Source organism: Sinocyclocheilus anshuiensis, unplaced genomic scaffold (assembly GCF_001515605.1).
Source record: "Sinocyclocheilus anshuiensis isolate Anshui unplaced genomic scaffold, SAMN03320099.WGS_v1.1 scaffold50, whole genome shotgun sequence".
Classification (NCBI taxonomy): domain Eukaryota; kingdom Metazoa; phylum Chordata; class Actinopteri; order Cypriniformes; family Cyprinidae; genus Sinocyclocheilus; species Sinocyclocheilus anshuiensis.
The window spans coordinates 2,549,741-2,571,115 of NW_015542382.1; the positions used below are offsets into that span (position 1 = coordinate 2,549,741).

The following is a 21,375-nucleotide window of genomic DNA, read 5'->3' on the forward strand; positions in this document are numbered from 1 at the left end:
TCAAAGGTCCAGCATAGGAGACTGCAAAGCAGGCACAGGACGTTCCTACCTAACCTCGGTCAGGTGGAGATGATGGTGGTTACAGGGGAATTAGGAAGGGGAAGATGAGGGCAGATGTTAAGTCCCCCGAGGGAGATGAGTAGATGTTCAGGTATCACTCTGGTCCGGACGAGAGCGCTGACGCCTCGTCTGGATCACCTCCCTCAGGTCTTGCCTACCTCCCTTTGACCCGCGATTCCTCCTAGCCCTACCCGCAGGTGGGGGAGGAGCGCGAGCCGCAACATTAGCCTTCTGTGCCCGTCTCTGATCCTCAGACCGAAACGGGCCAGGACCCCTGGGTTGTTCGGGCTCAGACTTGGACCTTCGTGGAATGAAGGATTTGAAGGCTGCTGAGCACGTCTTCACCTCCCTGAACTTCTCGACCACCGTCTCAATGGAGGTACCAAAAAGTTTGGAAGGCGAAACCGGAGCATCGAGAAGAAAGCCCCTCTCTTTCTTCCCGATATCTGCCAGGTTCACCCACAGATGTCTCTCCGTTTCTACCATAGCCGCCATAGACCTGCCCATAGCGGAGGCGGCCTGCTTAGTAGCATGGACAGCGAGATCTGTGGTGCAGCGCAACTCAGCTACCTCATCGGGAGAAAGGCCCTCGCCTTTATCCAGGTCTTTCAGCAGATCAGCCTGATATGCCTGGAGCACCGCCATAGTGTGCAACGAAGCCACAGCCTGACCTGCTGCTGCGTATGCCCTGCCATTTAAGCGAGATGTATCCTGAAGGGGCTTAGATGGCAAGGAGGGAGTATTAAGAGAGGACGTCTCACCCATAGAGAGATAGCTAGCCAGCGTCTCTTCTACGGGGGCATCCTCTTATAGCCGTTTTTGCGCATTGCCTCGATGTTGGCATAACTCGTATGCTTGAATCGATGGATGCGTGAGGAAAACTGCCTCAGTATGGAGATCAGGAAGAAATGGAAGGCTCACCTGAGCTGGAGGGTTATGGTCTGGGAGGGCTCAGCCTCAACTTCCTCGCCGTCCTCAGACATCTCCTGCTCTTCCTGGGCCAAACCCAGCAGAGCACTGGGCCCCAGATCAGACGATGTTAGAGAAATAACATCATCCTCCAGCGGCTCTCTCTCGTCCACAGCTGACGAGCACAAGAGGGAAAGCCCCTCTTTAAACTCATCGACCAGATCCACCTGCGATCCCCACGAGCTCATTCTCTTCCGTGCCTCAGCAGCGGTGGGTCCTGAACCGGATGGCTGCCTCTCTTTCCTCGAAAAGAGAGACAAACGAGAGCGGAGCTTTTTTCCTTGGAAAAAACGCTCGCAGTGCACGCCGATGGAAAGCCCCTCTTTAAACTCATCGACCAGATCCACCTGCGATCCCCACGAGCTCATTCTCTTCCGTGCCTCAGCAGCGGTGGGTCCTGAACCGGATGGCTGCCTCTCTTTCCTCGAAAAGAGAGACAAACGAGAGCGGAGCTTTTTCATCGAACAACGCTCACAATGAACGCAAATTGCCCCCTCAAGGACATCGTGTGCGTGCTCTTTGCCCAAACAAAAACCGCAGAGATCGTGTGTGTCATCAGGTGTCAAATAACGACGACACGGATGCACACATCCTCTAAACGTTTTGCTAGTGCTCGCCATAATGATAGAATAGAGATCGCTCTTACCACGGAAATGCACGCTTCAAACAAAACAGTCAGTGAAGACGAAGAAGAGGATGATGTGTTCTCCCGGCGCCTATTTATACTATAGTCGCACGGGCAGTGACGTCATGGCTGTCACCGGCCAACGTGTTGTTGGTGTTTTTTCAATGTATGCTTCAGACACAGGTCACGACGAGGCATTCCCCATAGCAACCCCTAGAGGACGCAGTTCGAAGTTCCCTTTAAAGGGAACAGAAGGATGACATCGCCCAATTAATAAACGGTCATGTTAGAGATGGTTATACTGTAAGTGTATTTACTACAGACTTCTATTTGAGATTTTAAAGGGGTCCTATTATGCTTTTTCACTTTTTTAATTTAAGTCAGTGTGTAGTGTGTATGTTTGGGCATAAAAAAAGATCTAGAAAGTTACAAATCTCAAAGTCCACTCCAAATTCCACAACATGAGTGAGTACAGTGCCGGATTCGCCAAAAGCTTTTGTTGAAAGATGGAGCAAGGGGCGTGGCAGTACTGAAACACCGTCTAAGCTGTTCACCAATCACAACGCATTGGGACAGCTAACAAATCACAACGCATTTTGTTTTTCGGAAGGCGGACCTTCATCAAAGCCGGAACTAATCGAGCCGTTTGTGCCAGGCTGGGGAGAAAGGTATTTTAATAGTTTAAATTATGTGAAAAATTATGCGTTTTTCGAACCACCAAGCATGAGAGCATGTTCTAGTACACCCCCAAAACAAAATCAAGACTTTGTAAAAGAGCATAATAGGACCCCTTTAAGCATTGCATCATAAAGTACTTCAGCAGAAGTGCAAAGCTAAACGTGAGCTCTTCCTCTATTAAAAATGTCTCAAGAAGTTTTTTGTTGTTGTTTTCCATTGTGCAACACATGTTCTTGTAGTATTCAGTAATTCTGTCTGTTCAGTTTAACCAAGTAAAATCAATTACTAAAGAAGACCCAAAGTACAACAAGAATCCCCTCCTGAAAGACAAGATTCACTGTCTGGTGGCTGTTCTTCCTGCCGACACAGTGTCTATGATGAATGATAAAATATTTAATCTAATGAGAGACGTTCAAGTGAAAGCACGAGACTTGGGTAAGCCATATAGAATACATCTACCTTTATTCACAAATATAATATTTGTATCCTCCAAACACTATCACATAACATATAAACTGTCAGTTATCATCGAGGAAGCTCAGTTATTACAGGAAAATCAGTTATTGTTTTGTATTGTAGACTATGTATTTATTGTGTATGATACCACAGGCATTCCTCAAGTCATAATCATGACCAAAGTGGATAAAGCATGTCCACAAGTTAAAGAAAATCTTGAGAAGAGCTACAGAAGCAAAAAAATAAAACAGAAGGTGAGAATTAAAACCTCATTTTTTAATACAGTTGAACTAAATACAATGATTAATCTAGAACATTTATAGATTAGATTATTAGATTTTAAATAGGGCACTGGTATATTACTTGTTTCTTGTATTGTCCTTGCAAGAAAAAAAGTTGTGACAGTAAATAATATTAGATGATTCATATAAACTCACTGTATACACCATGTTGTCAGACTCTGTTCCGTGTTTTGTGGTTGTTTTGCTCCTCATGTGCCTTCCTTTCCCATGTTTAATTTGTCCCAGGTGTTTCCCTTGATTGTTTCATTTGCTCCCAGGTGTGTCTCGTCATCCCCTCCTCCTGTGGGTATAAATGGTGTTCCCTGTGTGTGCTCCAGCGTCCGGTATTGTTCAGGTCATGTTCATGTCATGTCTCCATGTATTGCGTGAGTGTTCCGTGTTCCTTTGTGTAAATTAAAACCCAGTTGGATTGATGTACTCCTCGTCTCTCTCCGTTCCTTGCTCCTGACTCTGCTCAGCAGTGCACCCGTGACAGAATACCGGACCGAAACAAAAGTAAGCGGCGCCCCTTCTCCTCGTTTTTCTTCTTTCCGCCTTTTTGAAAGTTTTTGGTTCCTGGTTTTTTCCCCCCGCGGCGACGGAAATTGCCGCTCGCGTCGCCGCCCTAGCTCGCCTCGATCTCCCCTTCTACGCGTGGCAGATCAGGAGTGACCTGTATTATTGTATTTGCCTTTCATAGATGGAGGTGTGTTCTATCAAGCTGGGAGTTCCTGTGGACTGCATCTTCCCTGTGAAGAACTACCATGAGGAACGTACCACTGATGCCCCAACTGATATTCTGATTTTTAGATGCATTGCAACATATTGTTAACTTTGCCTGATGACTATGTGAATGACCAAATAGACAATGAATAACTGCTTGTTAATCTTTCTGATTTCAAATGGTGTGTAATGGTTTCCTGATGAGGGGGTAAAAAGGGCTGATTTCAAGTGGTTTTATTGAAGCTCAAGTGATATTTAATGGAGCTCATGGGCACTCCAGGTAGTGATCGTGACAGGTGCTATTCAACCTGCTTTTAGAATGGACAATAACTCTACATATATGTATTTTAAGAAATTGTTATTTTGGGTTTAGGGAGATTTAGATGTATTGTTTGGAAAAGAATCCCTGGCTTGTAAAACGTAAATAAAGATATGAGGAATTATTACATTTTGACAAATTCGTTTCTATTTATCCTAGACTGACAGAAGATAATGAATGCTAAATCCTTCAAGGCATTTATGGACTCATGATCAACAATACAAGAGTGTATACTTTAATATCCTAAACATATATTGTTGTTTTTAATTATTTAATATAGATAATAAAATGTGCAATCACAAATGGTATTTGTAAAATTACAGCCTCATTTATATTGCAGGAAAAAATTTATGTAAAGATATTTAGCTTTTGTTTAAAGTAAAGTAAATCATAAGCAAATATGTTTTGCATTATAATTGTTTTAATACATTATGGCAGTTTATAGACTTTTAGAAGTAAGTATAGATCATAATGTTGAATGTGTGTGAGAGTTTGGAAATAAAGTCATTTGCGGGTGTATATTCCTAAGTGCTTATGGCAGTAAGGACAGGAGTGATGGGCATCTTTAAAACCCCTGACACAGAATGGGATGAGGCAAAATCCACAAATGAGCCTGTAAAACAAAGTAATGAAGACAGAGACACAATGAGAAGTAACTGGCATATTTAGATGTATCTTCCACAGTTACAATATACACGTTTGTCAATAGTTCTTACCCAAGTACAGTTAATAAACAGCACATGCCCCATGCAGCAGAACCAGATTTATATTTCACATTAGTGATGATGCTCTTATTGCAGTACTTGCACACAGTCGCTGTCGGTGTGTCATCCAAAAGAACAAGCATCTGCTGTGGCTGCACCACGACCACCTGAGGAGCTACAGGCTGCACTATCTGCTGCATGAATCCTTAAAACAGTGAAAAAGTGGTTATGGCCAGGCCATCCACGTGCAGATTAATTTGTTTCTTCATTGGAACAGATTTGGAGAAATTTTAGCATCACATCACTTGTTCACCAATGGATCCTCTGCTTTGAATGGGTGCCGTCAGAATGAGAGTTCAAACAGCTGATAAAAGCATCACAATAATCCACACAACTCCAGCCCATTAATTAACACCTTATGATAAGTGATAAGTGTGTTTGTAAGAAACAAATTCATCCCCTTTTGTCCTCTCACATCAAAATCCACCGACATATTTGTTTAGAACTTGTTTTCTCTTGTAAACAGTGCTTGATCTGTGCATATTTCTCTTCAGATTTAGACAAGATGACTTTTTCACTATAGAGAAAGCAATATTATGGACTAGTATTTTAGCCAGAAGCAACGGTCTGAAGTTAAAATGCCTTAAATTTGTTTACATTAACTTTTCGAGTCATGTGGATTTGTTGTGGATTGTTGTGATGTTTTTATCAGCTGTTTGGACTCTCATTCTGATGGCACCCATTCACTGCAGAGGATCCATTGTTGAGAAAGTGATTTAATGCTAAATCTGTTCTTATAAAGAAACAAACTCATCTTAATCTCAGATTGGCTGAGAGTGAGTACATTTTAGGAAAAAAAAACATTTTTTTTGGATGAACTATTCCTTTAATAGCACTTACTTTGTTCTCTGTGTTCGACTATTTCGATTCGAGACACATTGAGGACAGGATATGGGTTTGCCCTCCTTCTATTAGGGTTTTGAGGAATCTCTTGAAGATTGACTGTAAACAAAAAACAATCTATTAATTTATACTTTTCATTCTTATATATGTATATATATATATATATATATATATGCAATTTATATGTTGCCCTCAGCAGCTGCAGCGCTTACCTCTCTCCCTGTCAGCAGGTGGCGCTATGGCGACATTATAATCAGGTGGTGGTGAAGCTGGAATTATTTCCTCATAAAGGGGAAACTTATTAAAGTCTTCATAAGCGGGAGGTGGGGATGTGGAGCCTGCTGTTGCTGAAGTACATGCGGGGATATCCATCTATTACTGGATATAATGAGTTAGTATACTAAATTCATTGAGCTTTTGAAGAACATGAAAATACGACGTACTAAATCTGTGTACATTACTTTCTGATAGAAATACTAATACTAGTCAGTTAGGTGCTGATTCAGTCATTGCAAAAACAGTCTGACTAAATCTAATTAAAGTAGGAAAATAAAACATACTTTCTTTCTAACCAGCAGTGATTTAAAGCATCATATGAGAGGAAAGTGGTACCCTAGTTATATAAGATGCCACACTGAAGCGTTCAGAGGTAAAACAAAGTCATGATGAGAATAAATTGATTACGTCGGTAGTAGGCCTATTACTAAACCATGTGAGTTGTTTTGTATGAGCAAAGAAAAAAAAGTATAATTAGAGAATATATATTTAAGAGCATTGTTAAAAAAATTTATAATAAAATGTATTTGAAAAAAAAAATATATATATATATATATATGAGTAATTTAACCTGATCATAGGCCTATAGGTAAACTTCAGACCCATGACCCATTATGTAAGAAAGACACTAAATAAAATAATACATTAACCTAATTCTTTTACAAATCCAAAATGTGTTTTTTATTCATCTGTATGATATATCACTCCACATGCTGTATATTATTTGATTCTATGCCTGATATTGCAATCTCAGATGTGAACTTGGCTGAAAAAAAACAAACAAACAAAGTAGTCGCATGTCGCGTGACATACAGACCTTACTTCCCATGTTGGTATTGAAGCATGTTTTTCTACTAAACATCGATGCATTTTATCATGTATAGTTAACTTTGTTGAAAATTTGCCAAATTTTTTTGCCAAATCATGTCCGTTCCATCATACATACAGTATACATTTCAACAAATACAAGTTGTAATAACACAGGCCACCGCATGCCATACTTTGTGTTTCACCTTACTTCAAAATGCTTTTTTGTCATAAATAATGTAAATTTGAAAGTTGAAATTTAAACAGGCGTATATAGCTGAATTATTCTTACCTGTGTGTTGATACTTCACAGAAATGTTTTCTTATGACATCATCACTGCCTGACTCACTCTACCTGTTCCTCTTTACTATCTGTGCATTCCACTGCAATGAAGAGGAATGTGCAGCTACATAGTGAACGTGCCTTAGGGTGAGTAAAAATAAATGCTTCACACAGACATGTTAAACGTATTCTATTGTGATTTGGTTGAATGATTTGATCCAGTTGTTATTAACAATAGTACTCCTTTCCTTCAACTACTGTATCGTGGCATGAGAAGAATATATCTTGCTGTAGCTTTGTTGCTTATGAAATGTTTAGAGTACAAACATGGATGCTGTATCATAAATGTGACCAAAGGACATCAATGAATGAATTCATCATCATTTGTTTACTTTGTAAATAAAGGCCATGGCATCAACAAATGCACTAAAAGAATCATAAGGGTAAAACTTGCAAAAATGTCCATGTTACATTTTACTCCAAAATCAAAGGATAGAAAAGAAATGTAATGCAGTAGCGATAGTGGTTCTTATTAGATTCTTTGACAGTAACTTTGACAGTTTTTTTGTTATACTACAGTAAAAACTGAAATAAATATACACTGTAATACAGTTATATTGTGTATGCCGTAAATGCAGTAAAACACTACCATGATGTAGACATACCTTATATTTATTTTTATTTTTTTTGGCATAACAGTAATGAAAATATGGACAAAAATGTGATTAACTGTGATTAAAAACGTAATGATCATAAAGATAGGCTTCATGTTAGCCATGCTCTTGACAGTTTTCTGAGATTCATCCATATAGCCTACTTTTTGAAGGCAAATACTGATACTGATAGTGTCAAAATGATCTCACACCACAGATACAAATTAAAGACCAGGACCATGAATAAAAACCTTAATGTGTTAAGTTGTGTTTATTAAATTTAGTCAGGTATGTAGTTTGTTGAAATGGTCCAGTGCAAGGCATTAACCTGACAAAACACAGTTTGGCTCATTGGCATACAGTAAGTCTCACACTGATCTTATTCAGTACAAATGAGTTTATTTATGCCTTGTTTTTAAAGCTCATCCTTGCTACTTTCATTGGTAGATTTTGGTGACTCTTCTGTTGGTTCATCTGACACCTGAAAAGCAAAAAGAAACTCACCAACTATATTATTCAAATTAAAAAGTTCAGTTTTTTGCCTCTTATAACAGGCTAAATAATCAAGCCATCTGTTGGCTTTTTACTGACCTCGTCTTCATCATCTTCATCATCTTTGTCCTCATCATCATCATCTTTACTCTCTTCTTCTGGTATCACTCCTCCATTATCCAGAAACTTTGAGAAGGTCTCCAAATCTCTGTTTCCATTATAATCAACAATCTGTTCGCACAAAGTATTTTAAGAGCATTTGTCAGTATGTACATGCTCAAGTCAAGTCAAATTTATTTGTATTGGTGATTAGATTTTGCAACAATACAAACATTCAAGCAGTTGAGATTTGCTATATAAAGTATATTGCCCTATGCAAGTTTACAAGTGGATAAAATTGGTCATTCCTAAATATCAAACTTTTTATAAAGAGCTATTATATTTTGTGAAGTAATAAAAGAAAAGATTTGCTATTTATTTTAGTAACAGCAACTTTGAAAATAATTTTGAATAACCAAAGAAAAACAACAACAACATACTATTTAATATCCTTTTACAATATAAGAGTATTTAAGAGTGTATGTTGTTGCGAACCTTCTTTTCAGCCCCAGCTGGAAAGTATTTAATGGTGGGAAATCCCTGTATAGTGACATCTTCCACATCATTTTCTGTAGCGTCCATTTTCGCAATGATTATATTCTCATGGTCTTTGTACTTCTCACCCAACTCATCCCATATAGGAGCCAGTTGTTGACAGTGACCACACAATGGAGCATCTGTAAGGAAGGACAAAAATGTTAAAGCCACTATTAAATACTTTTATTTGCACTTGAAAATATAAAGTGCTAACTTACAAAACTCCACAAAGACGTTCTTAGTCTCATCAAAAGCCACTTCGTTGAAGTTCTTCCCTACAAGGACTTTAACTGGATTCTTCTCCCAATCCTCTGGAATTTCTTGAGTCTTCAAAAAGGGCTAGATTGAAGTGCAATACTTAATTTAATTAATTCATTTGTAAATACATTTACAGCTGCACATATGCTGCAAATGAAGATGATTGGTTACAGAAACACACCTTCATGGTACCATCCAGAACACCCTGGCTAAATGTTCTCAGCGTGTCTTTGTTGATGGTTGATCCTTCCATTGCATATGTCACCACTTTGTCAATGTTGATCAGGCGAATAATAGGAGCATCATTTGCAGAGATGCTGAAATACTTCAGCACATGATCCGATTTGTCAGACGTGACATCTAATGTGATGAAAAGCACCTGTGCACATACACACAGACTGTGAGCATGACAAGATTGGAAACAGCTCTCTATCCCAATATGAGTTGATTTAAATTTATTTAATTATAATTTAGCTATTAAGTTAAAACACTTACTTTTTCCTTAAACTCACTGGCAACATCTCTGAAATCTTCTAGCAATGCATTTTGGGATTCCACAGTTGTGTTAATGAATAGAATCATGTGATTACGGACCTTAGACTTAAATATTTGCTCAGCATTCTGCAGAAAGATAATATAAATAAAAAAATATATGAAATTAGAAAGATGTTAATCACCAATATCGTGATTAATTTCATTTGCATACATTTTATTTTATTTTAAATGTTATTATTTTAAATTTTATTTTTAAGACTTTTTAACATTGGTTAGTGAAGTGAATTTTGAAGTGTTACCTCTTCATTAAATGGAATGACAAGTTTCATGCTGTTGGCATGGATGAATGAAATCATCTCTCCTTTGTCTAGCTTGCTGTCCTCAGTGAGTGGCTTGTCTGCCCGCTTTTCATCAAACTGGAATGTATACAAAGAGAAGAATGTGTGGGTTTGTGATAGGAACATAGTAGAGCGAACTACGCATTATTTTTTATTTACTTTTTTTAAACAAGAAAGTAGGGATTTTTGGGGCATGAACAAATGATTTTAAATTCATCTTCAAAGTGAATGAATATTCCATTTCAGGTACACACTGGATATTTTGTTTACCTAAGTCTTTTAAGCGTATGGCTTTCACTGTCCTCAAACTAAGACTGACGATAGCATTATCCAATGGCTGTCGAGTGCGGGAAGAGAACACGTATTTTTTTGGTTGGCTGGACTGACTGAACACAGCCCGTTTGCTGAGCGAGTCGGTGTTATATTACTGAACTAGACTGTAGGTGTTGTCCTCAATTCATCATGTAGTAGATCTATCTGGTTTACATTAAGAAGAGAAAGGGGATTGTGGACAATGACCGTACACATTTAAAATGAGGTAAGGATGTTATTGATTTAAAAACAAAATCTTCCTGAAAGTCTCTTTCAAGTAGTTTAATAATAACTTAAATTTTAACAGAGAATAGCAAGACTTCTTTCAGTCGCGAATCAGTTGAATGAATGATTCAGTGACTCACTATTTGCGATGTAAATAGACAACGAATATATTAGATTTAAATAGGGGTACTAGAATTACCTTCTTGAAAAGCACCAATGAGTCGCTTTTTACATCGTACTTCTTGAAGAGCTCTGGGTTGCTTGTGATGCCGAAGTCAAAGTCCACTGCTATTAAAGTTACATCATAAAATGTCTTTGCCTTATCTCCTTCCAAATCCTGGGACAAATTTCAATAAATTAAAATAATAACTTTTCAATGATAAATCTTTTGTTATAAATAGAGAGTGCAATGATATGTTTTACTAGAACTCTTTGGCTATAAGGCAATGCAATATCTGAAAAAGTCAGTTACTTTATGCAAACAATAGGTAATTTACCTGGAAGAATCCAACCACAACCACATCATGTGCATCCAGCAGAGCCTCTGCACTCTTCACATCATTGAGAACAGTAGCGCTGGGCCCCGTGTGCCTCTCCAGCCACCTCGTGATTCCTTTTACCGTTCGCTTTCCTGTTCAAATCACAGAATAATGCCTATGAGCTTGTGTTTATAGAACACACTGTATGAAAATAACTTCATGCATGCAAATGCACCAAACAAATAAATGCATTACCAGAAAAATCGGTGGCATTTTGCCTATTGCCGTCTTTGAAGAATTTAAGAGTGGGAAAACTGCCCACGTGGAACTCTGTGGCAAGGTCTTTCTCTTCGTCGGCATCCACTTTGGCCAGTCGTACTTCAGATGACCCATTTTTCAGTAATCCAGCCACTTCTGCATAAATGGGCTCCAAATTGCGACAGTGACCACACCATGGAGCATCTTTTTATGTTTTAAAAGACAAGAACAAGTGTCATACCAGTATGTTGTCACAAAGGCTATATTTCAGTAACTAGAAGGTTTTGAGCAGTGCCGGCCCGACCTAATAAGCGATGTAAGCGGTTGCATAGGGCCCCGTGACCACCAGGGGGCCCCGTGTCAGGGTTCAGACAGTAATGTTGCTCGGTATAATAACTTTGATAAAGTTTCAGTCGGGTGTGTTAATATTTGAAAATGAAGAGGCGACACTATAAAACTGGTGCAGACTGCAGAGAAGAGGGAAAAGAGAAAAGAAAGTGATCAAGATATGGGTGAGTGAGGGATTTTAAAAATATATTGTTGAAATGGCGGATGCTGCATCGTGCTGCTAGCGCTTTGAAGATGCGCTGTGAATGAAACAACAGTAATGAACATGAACGGTATTGTTACAGTGGGCACTTCAAAATACGCGAATAATTCTAGATATCTTATTATCCCAGTGGTTTGGATTTTTAGAACGCACATTATCTTATTTTCCATCGACCAGTTAAGTTTGACAACACTACGCGTTTGCTGCGTAAAAGTTGGGTCAGATTTTCTCATTGAGCTAAACGAAAGCAGCAGAAGTGCTGAATTGAAATGCAAGTTCACTCTCTTGACAGCAGGTGGCACTTTAGGAACAGCAGAAATACTGCTGTTACCATGGTTACCCCTCTACACAAAGCAGCGCTGTGCAAGCGCTACTTCTGACACCTGCTTGTTTGTCATGCAGGTCAAAGGCAAACAGTATTTACATGTTTTCAAACAGCCGTTCAGATTCTTTTTATTCAATTTGGTGTTTATCAAATAACACCAAATATTTAAATATGCCATATCTTTATTCAAACATTTGTTTACACGTATATAATCTGCTTGCTTAGGGCCCCCAAAATGCTAGGGCCGGCCCTGGTTTTGAGTCACACATAGTTTTATGAATTGTTCAAATGCTTTGGAACTTTCTATTCAACAGATCCTGGAAAACACTGATAGTAATAAGAAATGTTGAGAGAATTCAGCATATTATTCTACTGATCATGTGACACTAAAGAGTGCGGTAGCTAATGGCTGCTATCACATGAATGAATTATATTTTAAAATATATTAAAACAAAACAGTTATTTATAATAATATTTCATACAAAAACCTTTGTGATCCCTAACTTTACTCTGAAATTGTTTAAGACATATTTCAACTGTTTGTTACAACTATTCACTATATTTTAGGTTCAGAGCATGCAGTTCAGAATTAAATGCCAGTTAAGTTTCAAAATGCATTTGCGTAAATGTTGACATTAATAATATCAGTATTTTTTCACCTTGGTTCTAACATTTTACTGCAATGACAATAGCATAATACACAATTGTATCATTTGCACAACTGGCCCTCCTTACAAGCGTGGGAGAAATAACAGGTGCGCTCCTAATGGATGATGTGTCCAACAAATGCTAATAATCTTTGAACTTGTGCTGCTTTTGATAGGATAGTTTAAATGCGTGCAGCTGAATATAAAACTTTCTAAATGATAATTTAAATCATTTTGAACACACATTGCAGTAAAAAGATATTGTAGTGTAGTGTTTTCTTGCATTATTTAGACAAAGATCAGAATGACCATTTGCAAGCAAAATAATTATAGTAATATAATATATTTCAAAGGAAAGTCATAGAGTACTTACAAAATTCCACAAGCAGGTATTTGTTCTCACTAAGAGCTCTATCAAAGTTGACACTATGAAGGACCAAAACGTCTTTCTCTTCTGTAATTTCTTCTGTCTTCTCTGGTTTCTCTGGTTCTGTGTCTTCTTCAGAGCTGTCCTCTACTTTGTCCTCAGCTGATTCCTCCTCTGCCCTCACACACAGGCCGCAGAGCAAGAGGGTGAGACCCAGGATGTGTAGAAGCCTCATGATCGATCAGTTCAGGGGCCTACAGAGAACGAGCGCTGAAATGAGCTGTAACATGCTGCTGTGTGGTCTTGTGGTGCTGATAAGAGCACACTGATGCTGACGAATCATTGAAAAGCCTGCGTGGTGCAAATCTACTGGTCTTACTTGCCACTTCACATGAGCTCTGAAAGTGAGCCGTTGGAGAGTGGAAAATTAACATCAGATTACAAGCAAATATAATAACGAAGGAAATTCACATCGCTTAGTATCCTGAGAATATACCGTGGCTGTCTTTATTGCTTGCTTCCAGTTATCTAGTCCAGTAGATATCATTGAAAAAAGTGTGTGTGTGTGTGTGAATTAGCCGTGACCAAACCACGTGTCCATATCTGACCTTTCTGCCCATGTGCCACTAGTGAGTTCACCCTGCTCAGACACGTAAGCACTCAGAGGACCGAAATGAAGATCTGCACACATGCACTATTTAAACAAATTATGAAATTATAGAGAGGGACATGCACTCATTTTCCCACACACTCACTGCATAGACAACAGTGGGATTCTGTGCTACCAAAACTTGTATTCCCTGTGAATTCAGCTTAACGGCCTGTGGTTATACGGACAAATATAGACATCTACAGTGTGTTTTGTGCATGTAGTATGACAGGGCAGATTCAGTTACCATTCATTATTAACAGGAAATGTGTTGAAACCAGTTTACCAAGTGCCTCTCATTCTGTTTTCTGTCATTGTTCTACTGATTCAAAGTCTATAATGAACATAAATGTGAGTGTTATTCCACTTCTTTCTGGAATACTTGATTCTGTATAAATGACTACAGGCAGTGTTATTTTAAGTATCATTGATATACTATTATAGTTTTTGTTAATATTTAGTTAATATCTGATTTCACAAGATTTTTTTATATTTTCTGTTTTCACTTTAATTTTAGTTAGTTACAGAATTTTCTGTGCATTTTTGTGATTTTTATTGATAATTTTTTATAATGTCTATATAGTTTTTATTACTTTTTATTTATTAGTTTTAGTTCATTATTTTAGTACTTTATATATATATATATATACACACATAAAACAAATATATATATATATATATAGTTATTTTGTTTTAAAGTGATTTTGTTTTTAATAAATGTGTTTTTCCCTTCATGATTTTTGTTTTAGTTGACGATAATAACCCTAAGTGCAGGTAGGCAATTTCCTTCATTGCAAGTTTCATTGGGTTCACAAATGGTCACATTGGGGTTCAGTTGTTGCAGTTTATTTAGTGATTGTAACCTATACATATATATATATATATATATATATATATAGTTATTTTGTTTTAAAGTGATTTTGTTTTTAATAAATGTGTTTTTCCCGTCATGATTTTTGTTTTAGTTGACGATAATAACCCTAAGTGCAGGTAGGCAATTTCCTTCATTGCAAGTTTCATTGGGTTCACAAATGGTCACATTGGGGTTCAGTTGTTGCAGTTTATTTAGTGATTGTAACCTATACATAATTTCTTACTTATTTCTGCCTTGTAATTGATCATCTCTGTGTGAGGAGTTAGAAGCGTTATTGATTGCAAACAAGGTGTTTTAATAGCACTTTGTTGCATACATTTTTTAGCAAAATAATTCTGTATTTTTATACATGAAAACAAACTTGAGAGTAAGAATGATCAAGAAAATGTTGTAGTATTTTAAATTGAAAAACTGAATACTGAATGCACTGCCAAAAAAAAAAGTCTTGTGCAGATATTTTACTGAAAAACAAGACAGACATTAAGAACAAGAAGAAAAGCAGAACAAATTAACAACATGATATTTTTGCAGTGTATAAGACAGGCTGATTGATTATGAAAGTGGATAGTCACAGTTGAATTCATTGGGATTTTCTCTGTCCATGGCCCAGTGAGCAAGTAAATCACTGAAGTCTGGTGTGCTTGAGCTACTGAGAGTCCCTGAGATACTGGAGCTGGTCATGGTGCAAACGCTCGTGTTACTGAACATACTCAATGACGTGTTGATGTTACTGGAGCCCTCTGATGTGTTAATCATACTGAGCGAGTTCTCTTGTGTGTTTGCATCACCCAACACATCAAGCTGATGTGCAAAAGGCTCTGTCCAGAAACTGTTTGGCAGGCGACGTTGGTTCATGGGTAAACCCCGTCCTTTCCTTTGAGCGTCTTGAAAGAGCTCTGCAAGGGGCCCGAGCAGCTCAGGCTCCTCCGCCTGCCCTGATGATGCTACTTTGATGAAGTCAGCGTAGTACCGCTGGCGGCCCCCGACTTTTGGACACGGTCTCTCTGCATAGATGTCACAGGCATCAGGGTCTTGGCTTCGGCCGAAGTAGCGCTGGACATCGCTGCTGATGAGTTCAGCAAACCGCAGGAGCTGATTTGTCATCTCAGCGTTATTGGGGGACGAATCGAAACTCCATGGCTCTTCCTCTTGAGACTCACTGGCTACTGCATCCTCGTCCTCCTCCAAACTGTCCTCTCTCAGCTCCTCTTCATATTCTTCTTCGGTCTCCTCCTCATCCTCAGCCGGAAAGAAGCAGGGAGGGAAGGGTTTCGCCAAACCCAGGTTACTCAGCGTCCTGATAACACTTGCTGCCATCCTATGAAGAAAATTATATGTATACATAAATATACACCAGATTGGGGACAGTTGTCACGAAGAAAAGGGCTATATCTTGATAATACTGAATGGTCGATACAGAAATTTTTATTGTTTTCTCATAACGAGTATTTTTTTTTTGTTTAATAAATGTATATTAAACATATATGTACACACACACACACATATTTTTAAATACATATGTATTTTTTAATTATTTTTATTTAAATTATTTTTATTTTAATCATTGTTGTTGTTTTCTGTAAAAATGTTGGACAATAAAAATGTTATAACTTGTGTAAGATTAAATGTGACAACTTTGTTATATAGCGAACAGAAAAAACACATAAGCATGAAAGAATTAAAGAAAAAGAAATAAAGAAAGAAAAAGAATTTAGTACTACTTTAGAAAATGTTAAAATGTGAGTCTCCCTTACCGTGTAATGCTCGATGGATGTCGCTCGTGAAGTCGTGCTGTCCGTTTCGCGTTATGGATAATTAGCGGTTTGCTCATTTATACCCATCGCTCGTGGGGAGTCTGTTTTCTGAGCAAATATTTAGGCGCGCGTCTGTAATTGTGTTCTGCTCAAACAGAGCGCGAGTTTGTCTGGGCTCCCAGCAACCGGCGAGACGGACGGAAACTGGCGCACGCGGCGGCCGCCTCGTTTGCCGGGGGACGCTCAAGTGTCCGTTCACCTCAGCGCGTCTGACTCACAGCTGTTATCGTGTAGCTGGTGGCCACTTAAGGATGAACCTAAAAAGGCGTGAAATCGCATCTTACGCTGTTTTGACTTTTGAATGAGCCCCTTTATAAAACCCCATTAAAAAGACAAGCAAGCCAAATGACGCCCATTATGCTCCTTTGATCTGTCTGAGGTGCGTTTGACCTTATAAATAATGTGTAACGTTTATATAGGCTACAGCAAATCAAAAGTTTATTAATTAAGTGCACAACACTCAACAGTAAAGTGTTGTTTCTGCAAACTACAAATAAAGAAAAGAGAGACTGAATCATAAAAAAAAGCTATGGTGTAAATTAAATTTAAGATCTAGGACAGACCGGGGCTAGTTGTTACACAGTGTATCTCATTGTCACAAAGGCTAGCCTATATCAAAGTTATAGGCTAAATTAGACAAATGTGTGCTTTCACTAGCAGTTTTTTAAATGTATTTCAAAACACGTTTAATTAATATTCATTATCTGACATAAAATTTCAAGATTATATATTTATTTCCCCTCAAAATAAACCTACACTTTTCACTGGACTCAAAAGTGACAACTAACCCTGGTCTTAAATGGGGATTATAGCAAACAAAACTTTTTAAACTACATTAAAATTAAAATTAAATGTAGTTACTAGTCGCAAATTATAAAGTATAAAATATTAAAACAATTTTAACGTCATAGAAAAAATTAATTCAAGGTTTTTTGTTTTTTTTTTACACATTTTGTGATATAAATATGTATATAAAAGTGCATTTATAAATTGAGTGTAAAATGTCAGACTTTCTCAAAATAAATATGCCACATTCAAAATGCTTTCCAGGTAAACAGTCTATGAGGTGGCAGGAGGAATATACTGTAGTAGAAGCAGCTTAACATGTATGTGTGTGTAACATTGATTAAAGACTAAGAAGAGCAAGAGAGAGAGAGAGTGTGTGTGTGTGTGTGTGTGTGTGTGTGTGCTCAGCATGAGTGAATATGAGCTGGACGCAGGGCAATAGAAAAGCTAATGACCAGCAGTGGAGAGCACAGCATCTGGACTAACATATGTCAGAGAACAAGAACACTTAACTGCAGCTTCAGGTTGGTCAGACAGCATGTAATGGCTTAACCATCCGTCAGCCACAGGTGGACATTACACATGATTACAAGATTTAGAACTGTCCTTCTGTTATTTTACAAAAAATAAAGTTCTACATTATGGTTTAATAATGCAAAATTCTAATATATATATATATATATATATATATACACTGTGTTAATTTAGAACACTGAATGTATACACAAAAACAATAATCAAACTACTGAGACATGTTCTTTGTCACTTAAAATTTTAGTTATATAGTCCTAAAGGGTTGTTAATCATAATCTTAATGCAAAGAAAGTTTGCCAGAAGGGGAATTTAGTATGATCTGCCAATTATTCAAAAATAAATACAAGAAGATGGAATTTATGAAGAGTTTGTGTATGAGGGGTTTTTATTGATTTATAAAAAGGGAATATATATATATAGAGAGAGAGAGAGAGAGAGAGAGAGAGAGTTTGTGTATGAGGTTTTATTGTATAAAAAGGCATAATACATACTGTACATACATACATTGCATTTTAGAAATGTTATATATACAATGGCAATTTTATCATGTTTTTTTGGCCTTCCAACATAACAGTATGAGGTCTTGACGAGCAGATAGCACTGTTGCTGTTTTCATGAATTCTCACTGTAACCATAAATCGGGTGGATGATAGTCGCAGTATATATAGTAATAATAATAATAATAATAACAACAACAACAACAACCAGCATTTGCTGCAGTATATGGCTGAAATCGTAAATATCTTGACTCATTTATCAATATTTTTGATTTGTTTTATTGCTTTGTTTTATTCCAAATACTTTTGAATGATCAAAAATTAAATAAATAAAATAGTAAGTAAATGCAATTGAAAACTTTTTTTGTGTGTGTGAATTGAATCCCACTATGGCGAAGGCCTGGCTCATGAATATTAATCAGGTCCGGATGACGTTGCTTGGCAACCATTCTGAAGCGTCCCGCAGGGAGATGGTCCTCATTGCAGAACACAAGATCCAGGGGGCGTTGTTGGATCCAGATCCAACTCCTCCTACCCTACATATACCTAAACCTACCCATCTCCACCCCCTGATCCCTAAACCCACCCATCTCCACCCCTAAACCTACTAATCTCCACCCCCTAGATGTGGCTCCAACCACGCCCTCTGGATCTTGTGTTCTGCAGTGAGGGGCTACTGAATCCTTCTGCAGCGCAGACTTATCTTATGAATATTACGATGTAATTAATGAATATTAATTAACAGGAACTACCACCCGATTGGCCTTTTGGAAGAACGACACGAACCTTAAGTAATATTTATGAGCGGCGAAGAGGAAGTTATGCATAGCCTACGTATGAAGCCGACGTCCAGTATTTCTGTTTTGAATCAGGAAGTAACGAGTTGCAACAGTCCTTAGACATTTGAAGAACACTACAATGGGCTGACTGAGGAGAATCTAGACTGCATTATGGAAAAGTATTTTGCACCGTGCCTTCTACTGTATGTTATCGCTGGCTGTTTTGCTGACGGTGAGTTTTTGGGAGCGCTTTAGATATCATAGATATTTGCGGCATTTAACAGCAGTTTTATCATTTTTTTGCTCTTACCCAAATGTCACAAAAATAGGCATGGATTTTCGTAAATATTTTTAGTCGTTTAGGTAATCGAACGCAAATCTGTTTCGTAGCATGTTTATGCATAAATAAGGTTTTTACATAAACATGTTTGAAACGAATAAAAGGATCTCGCTTATTGTGATTGTTTACATCTGACGCTATCATGACGTCATGCTCTGCCCCCCCCCCAGATCTCACTTACTTGAACGGGTTCTACTCTAAAACGCCTCAGAGGCTGTCCAAATACAGCTGGTTCGGTAATGTTCGGCTCCATCACTTCAGAGTACCGGAAGATGCGGTGCTCGTGCGGTGGCTGCTCACCGTCTCACGGGGATCCGGACTGAACTGTGGCAACCAAAACATCACTGTGTATGTATGGTGAAATTATGACAGTAAACAGGCGTGTTTGAATAATCCATGAATTTGAAGTGCTTTCAGTATTGAAATAATCTTTTGAAAGCTTTACCATGATAAACATGTTTCCCTCCAAAAATCATGCTTCTAGGTAAAAGTTTGGGTAAATTTAATGGAGAACTTGCTATTATGCAACACTGTGATGAAATGAAATGTGATAAAATCCTGAAAACCTCTTTGAAGGAGATTTACAGGGTTTTATAGTTGTAATAATAGCTGTAGTTGCTATGGTATTTTGGCAGAAATTATGTTACTGTGGTAACCCATTTGAAAACATGTCCAATATCAAGCTTGGGTTTTAATGTTTCTAATGGTTTATAAATATTTCAAGTTAACATGAAATGAAAATGTACCTTTTCTATTTTCTAAATGCATGTTATAGATCTTATTGTGAAGAATGCATGTTTCTTTCTCTCTTTTTTTTAAAAAATGTTTTGAACCTTGTAATATTCAATCAAAATATTACAACTGGTCCTTGGGTTTAGACCTGTGATGTATGCAGGACTTGCTTACATCTGTGTCCACTTTTGTGTGCAACGTCCACATCTCAAAATCCAATCAGACACAGATACATAGAACCAAGTCCTCATCCTACTTTTTTCCCCCTTTTTTTCCATGATTTATGTCACAATACGGAAGAAAACATCTGTTTGTACTTCCGTTTCATTGTGACGTTAATGTTTTCATTTTTACAGGTTTAAGTCTTGTAATGAAAATTATTACATTTCAGTATGTGTTGATGCGTCTAAGAATTATCTCCATGGAGCTCTTTCTTAGAGATCACTTCTTGGAGACTGTATACAGAAGACAAATTCTCATGAGAACTCTTAAACTGAGAAGCCCAAGATTATTGTGTACGGCATCAATGCCAGGAGACCTGCTTAAAAATGCTTGGAAACATGCAAACTATTAAAGAGCACATACAGATGTCAAATAATTTAATTTATGTACTAATATACTCCTAAAAGATGACAAAATAAACTTTTAGCAGCTAAAATGCACCAACAAATGAAGGAAAATTGTTTATCAAACCATTTCATGGGGTCTTTAACCCTAAGTTGCCCCAGAGACTCTTCCTGAAAGAAGTACTGTACACTATAATAGTTGGTTATAAAAGTAGTCAAAAGCAACTAAATGACAAAGTAGTAATATGTTTTCTAATTATGTCGCTTAACATTGACTTTTGTCCATCTAATGCACATCAACAGGCACTTTAGGGCAGGAGCGCCCCCGGTCATCAACCCCATAGAAACAGCCTTTCCAAACTCCACATCTGTGTCTCTTGCTCACAATTTGACGCTGACCATTCCCAGTGGACAGAGCGGCAATGTGACACTGTTCAATGTGACCTATCCCAAACCTGGAGACTGGTTCCTTGCTGCTCACCTGCCCAAGGATGAAGGGAAGATAGAGCAGCAGGTGTGTGTGTGTGTGTATATATATATATATATATATATATATATATATATATACACTGAACAAAATTATAAACGCAACGCGTGACTGGTTTTCGGACCCCCCCGGACCCCCCAATACAGTAAAACTGCACATTTTAGAGTGGCCTTTTATTGTGGCCAGCCTAAGGCACAC

The 21,375-nt window shown here is 37.8% G+C and overlaps 4 protein-coding genes and 1 pseudogene across 4 annotated transcripts in view; 2 read left to right on the top strand and 3 right to left on the bottom strand.

The window, feature by feature from the left end:
- The window catches only part of LOC107692691 (interferon-induced protein 44-like), a 5,720-nt pseudogene extending 1,809 nt beyond the window's left edge, over positions 1–3,911 (top strand).
- Positions 3,912–4,615: 704 nt separating this feature from the next.
- On the bottom strand, positions 4,616–6,090 carry LOC107692693 (lipopolysaccharide-induced tumor necrosis factor-alpha factor homolog). Its single transcript, XM_016491856.1, has 4 exons — positions 5,931–6,090; positions 5,716–5,817; positions 4,828–5,020; positions 4,616–4,724 (listed from the first exon to the last, which is right to left on the bottom strand). Exons 1-4 carry the CDS (start codon positions 6,088–6,090, stop codon positions 4,616–4,618), a joined length of 564 nt encoding a protein of 187 aa, XP_016347342.1.
- A 1,936-nt stretch (positions 6,091–8,026) lies between these two features.
- Positions 8,027–13,394, bottom strand: LOC107692722 (protein disulfide-isomerase-like). The gene is made up of 11 exons (XM_016491889.1): positions 13,126–13,394; positions 11,228–11,434; positions 10,991–11,124; positions 10,693–10,830; positions 9,918–10,034; positions 9,619–9,744; positions 9,305–9,502; positions 9,084–9,204; positions 8,824–9,005; positions 8,329–8,460; positions 8,027–8,218 (listed from the first exon to the last, which is right to left on the bottom strand). Exons 1-11 carry the CDS (start codon positions 13,352–13,354, stop codon positions 8,153–8,155), a joined length of 1,650 nt encoding a protein of 549 aa, XP_016347375.1. The 5' UTR covers positions 13,355–13,394; the 3' UTR covers positions 8,027–8,152.
- A 1,786-nt stretch (positions 13,395–15,180) lies between these two features.
- LOC107692694 (uncharacterized) lies at positions 15,181–16,735 on the bottom strand. The gene is made up of 2 exons (XM_016491857.1): positions 16,656–16,735; positions 15,181–15,960 (listed from the first exon to the last, which is right to left on the bottom strand). Exons 1-2 carry the CDS (start codon positions 16,733–16,735, stop codon positions 15,195–15,197), a joined length of 846 nt encoding a protein of 281 aa, XP_016347343.1. The 3' UTR covers positions 15,181–15,194.
- A 2,408-nt stretch (positions 16,736–19,143) lies between these two features.
- LOC107692641 (transmembrane protein 8B-like) overlaps positions 19,144–21,375 on the top strand; it is a 13,211-nt gene continuing 10,979 nt past the window's right edge. The window contains exons 1-3 of the mRNA XM_016491799.1: positions 19,144–19,284; positions 19,563–19,740; positions 20,994–21,204. Coding sequence (XP_016347285.1) covers positions 19,224–19,284; positions 19,563–19,740; positions 20,994–21,204 — 450 coding nt within the window. The 5' untranslated portion in view covers positions 19,144–19,223. The remainder of the gene's footprint in view (positions 19,285–19,562; positions 19,741–20,993; positions 21,205–21,375) is intronic.

What these genes read in the sequence shown, in the direction of transcription:
- LOC107692722 (XM_016491889.1), bottom strand. Translation starts at nt 13,354, where the DNA reads ATGAGGCTTCTACACATCCTGGGTCTCACCCTCTTGCTCTGCGGCCTG. An exon ending in CATTGGTGCTTTTCAAGAAG is followed by an intron (nt 10,035 to 10,692) that starts GTAATTCTAGTA and finishes TATACATTCCAG; the next exon opens with TTTGATGAAAAGCGGGCAGA. An exon ending in TTCTGGATGGTACCATGAAG is followed by an intron (nt 9,205 to 9,304) that starts GTGTGTTTCTGT and finishes ACTTCAATCTAG; the next exon opens with CCCTTTTTGAAGACTCAAGA.
- LOC107692694 (XM_016491857.1), bottom strand. Translation starts at nt 16,735, where the DNA reads ATGCGATTTCACGCCTTTTTAGGTTCATCCTTAAGTGGCCACCAGCTA. An exon ending in TGTGAGTCAGACGCGCTGAG is followed by an intron (nt 15,961 to 16,655) that starts GTGAACGGACAC and finishes TTTTCTTCATAG; the next exon opens with GATGGCAGCAAGTGTTATCA.
- LOC107692693 (XM_016491856.1), bottom strand. Translation starts at nt 6,090, where the DNA reads ATGGATATCCCCGCATGTACTTCAGCAACAGCAGGCTCCACATCCCCA. An exon ending in AGTCGAACACAGAGAACAAA is followed by an intron (nt 5,021 to 5,715) that starts GTAAGTGCTATT and finishes CACTGTTTTAAG; the next exon opens with GATTCATGCAGCAGATAGTG. An exon ending in TGTTTATTAACTGTACTTGG is followed by an intron (nt 4,725 to 4,827) that starts GTAAGAACTATT and finishes TTTGTTTTACAG; the next exon opens with GCTCATTTGTGGATTTTGCC.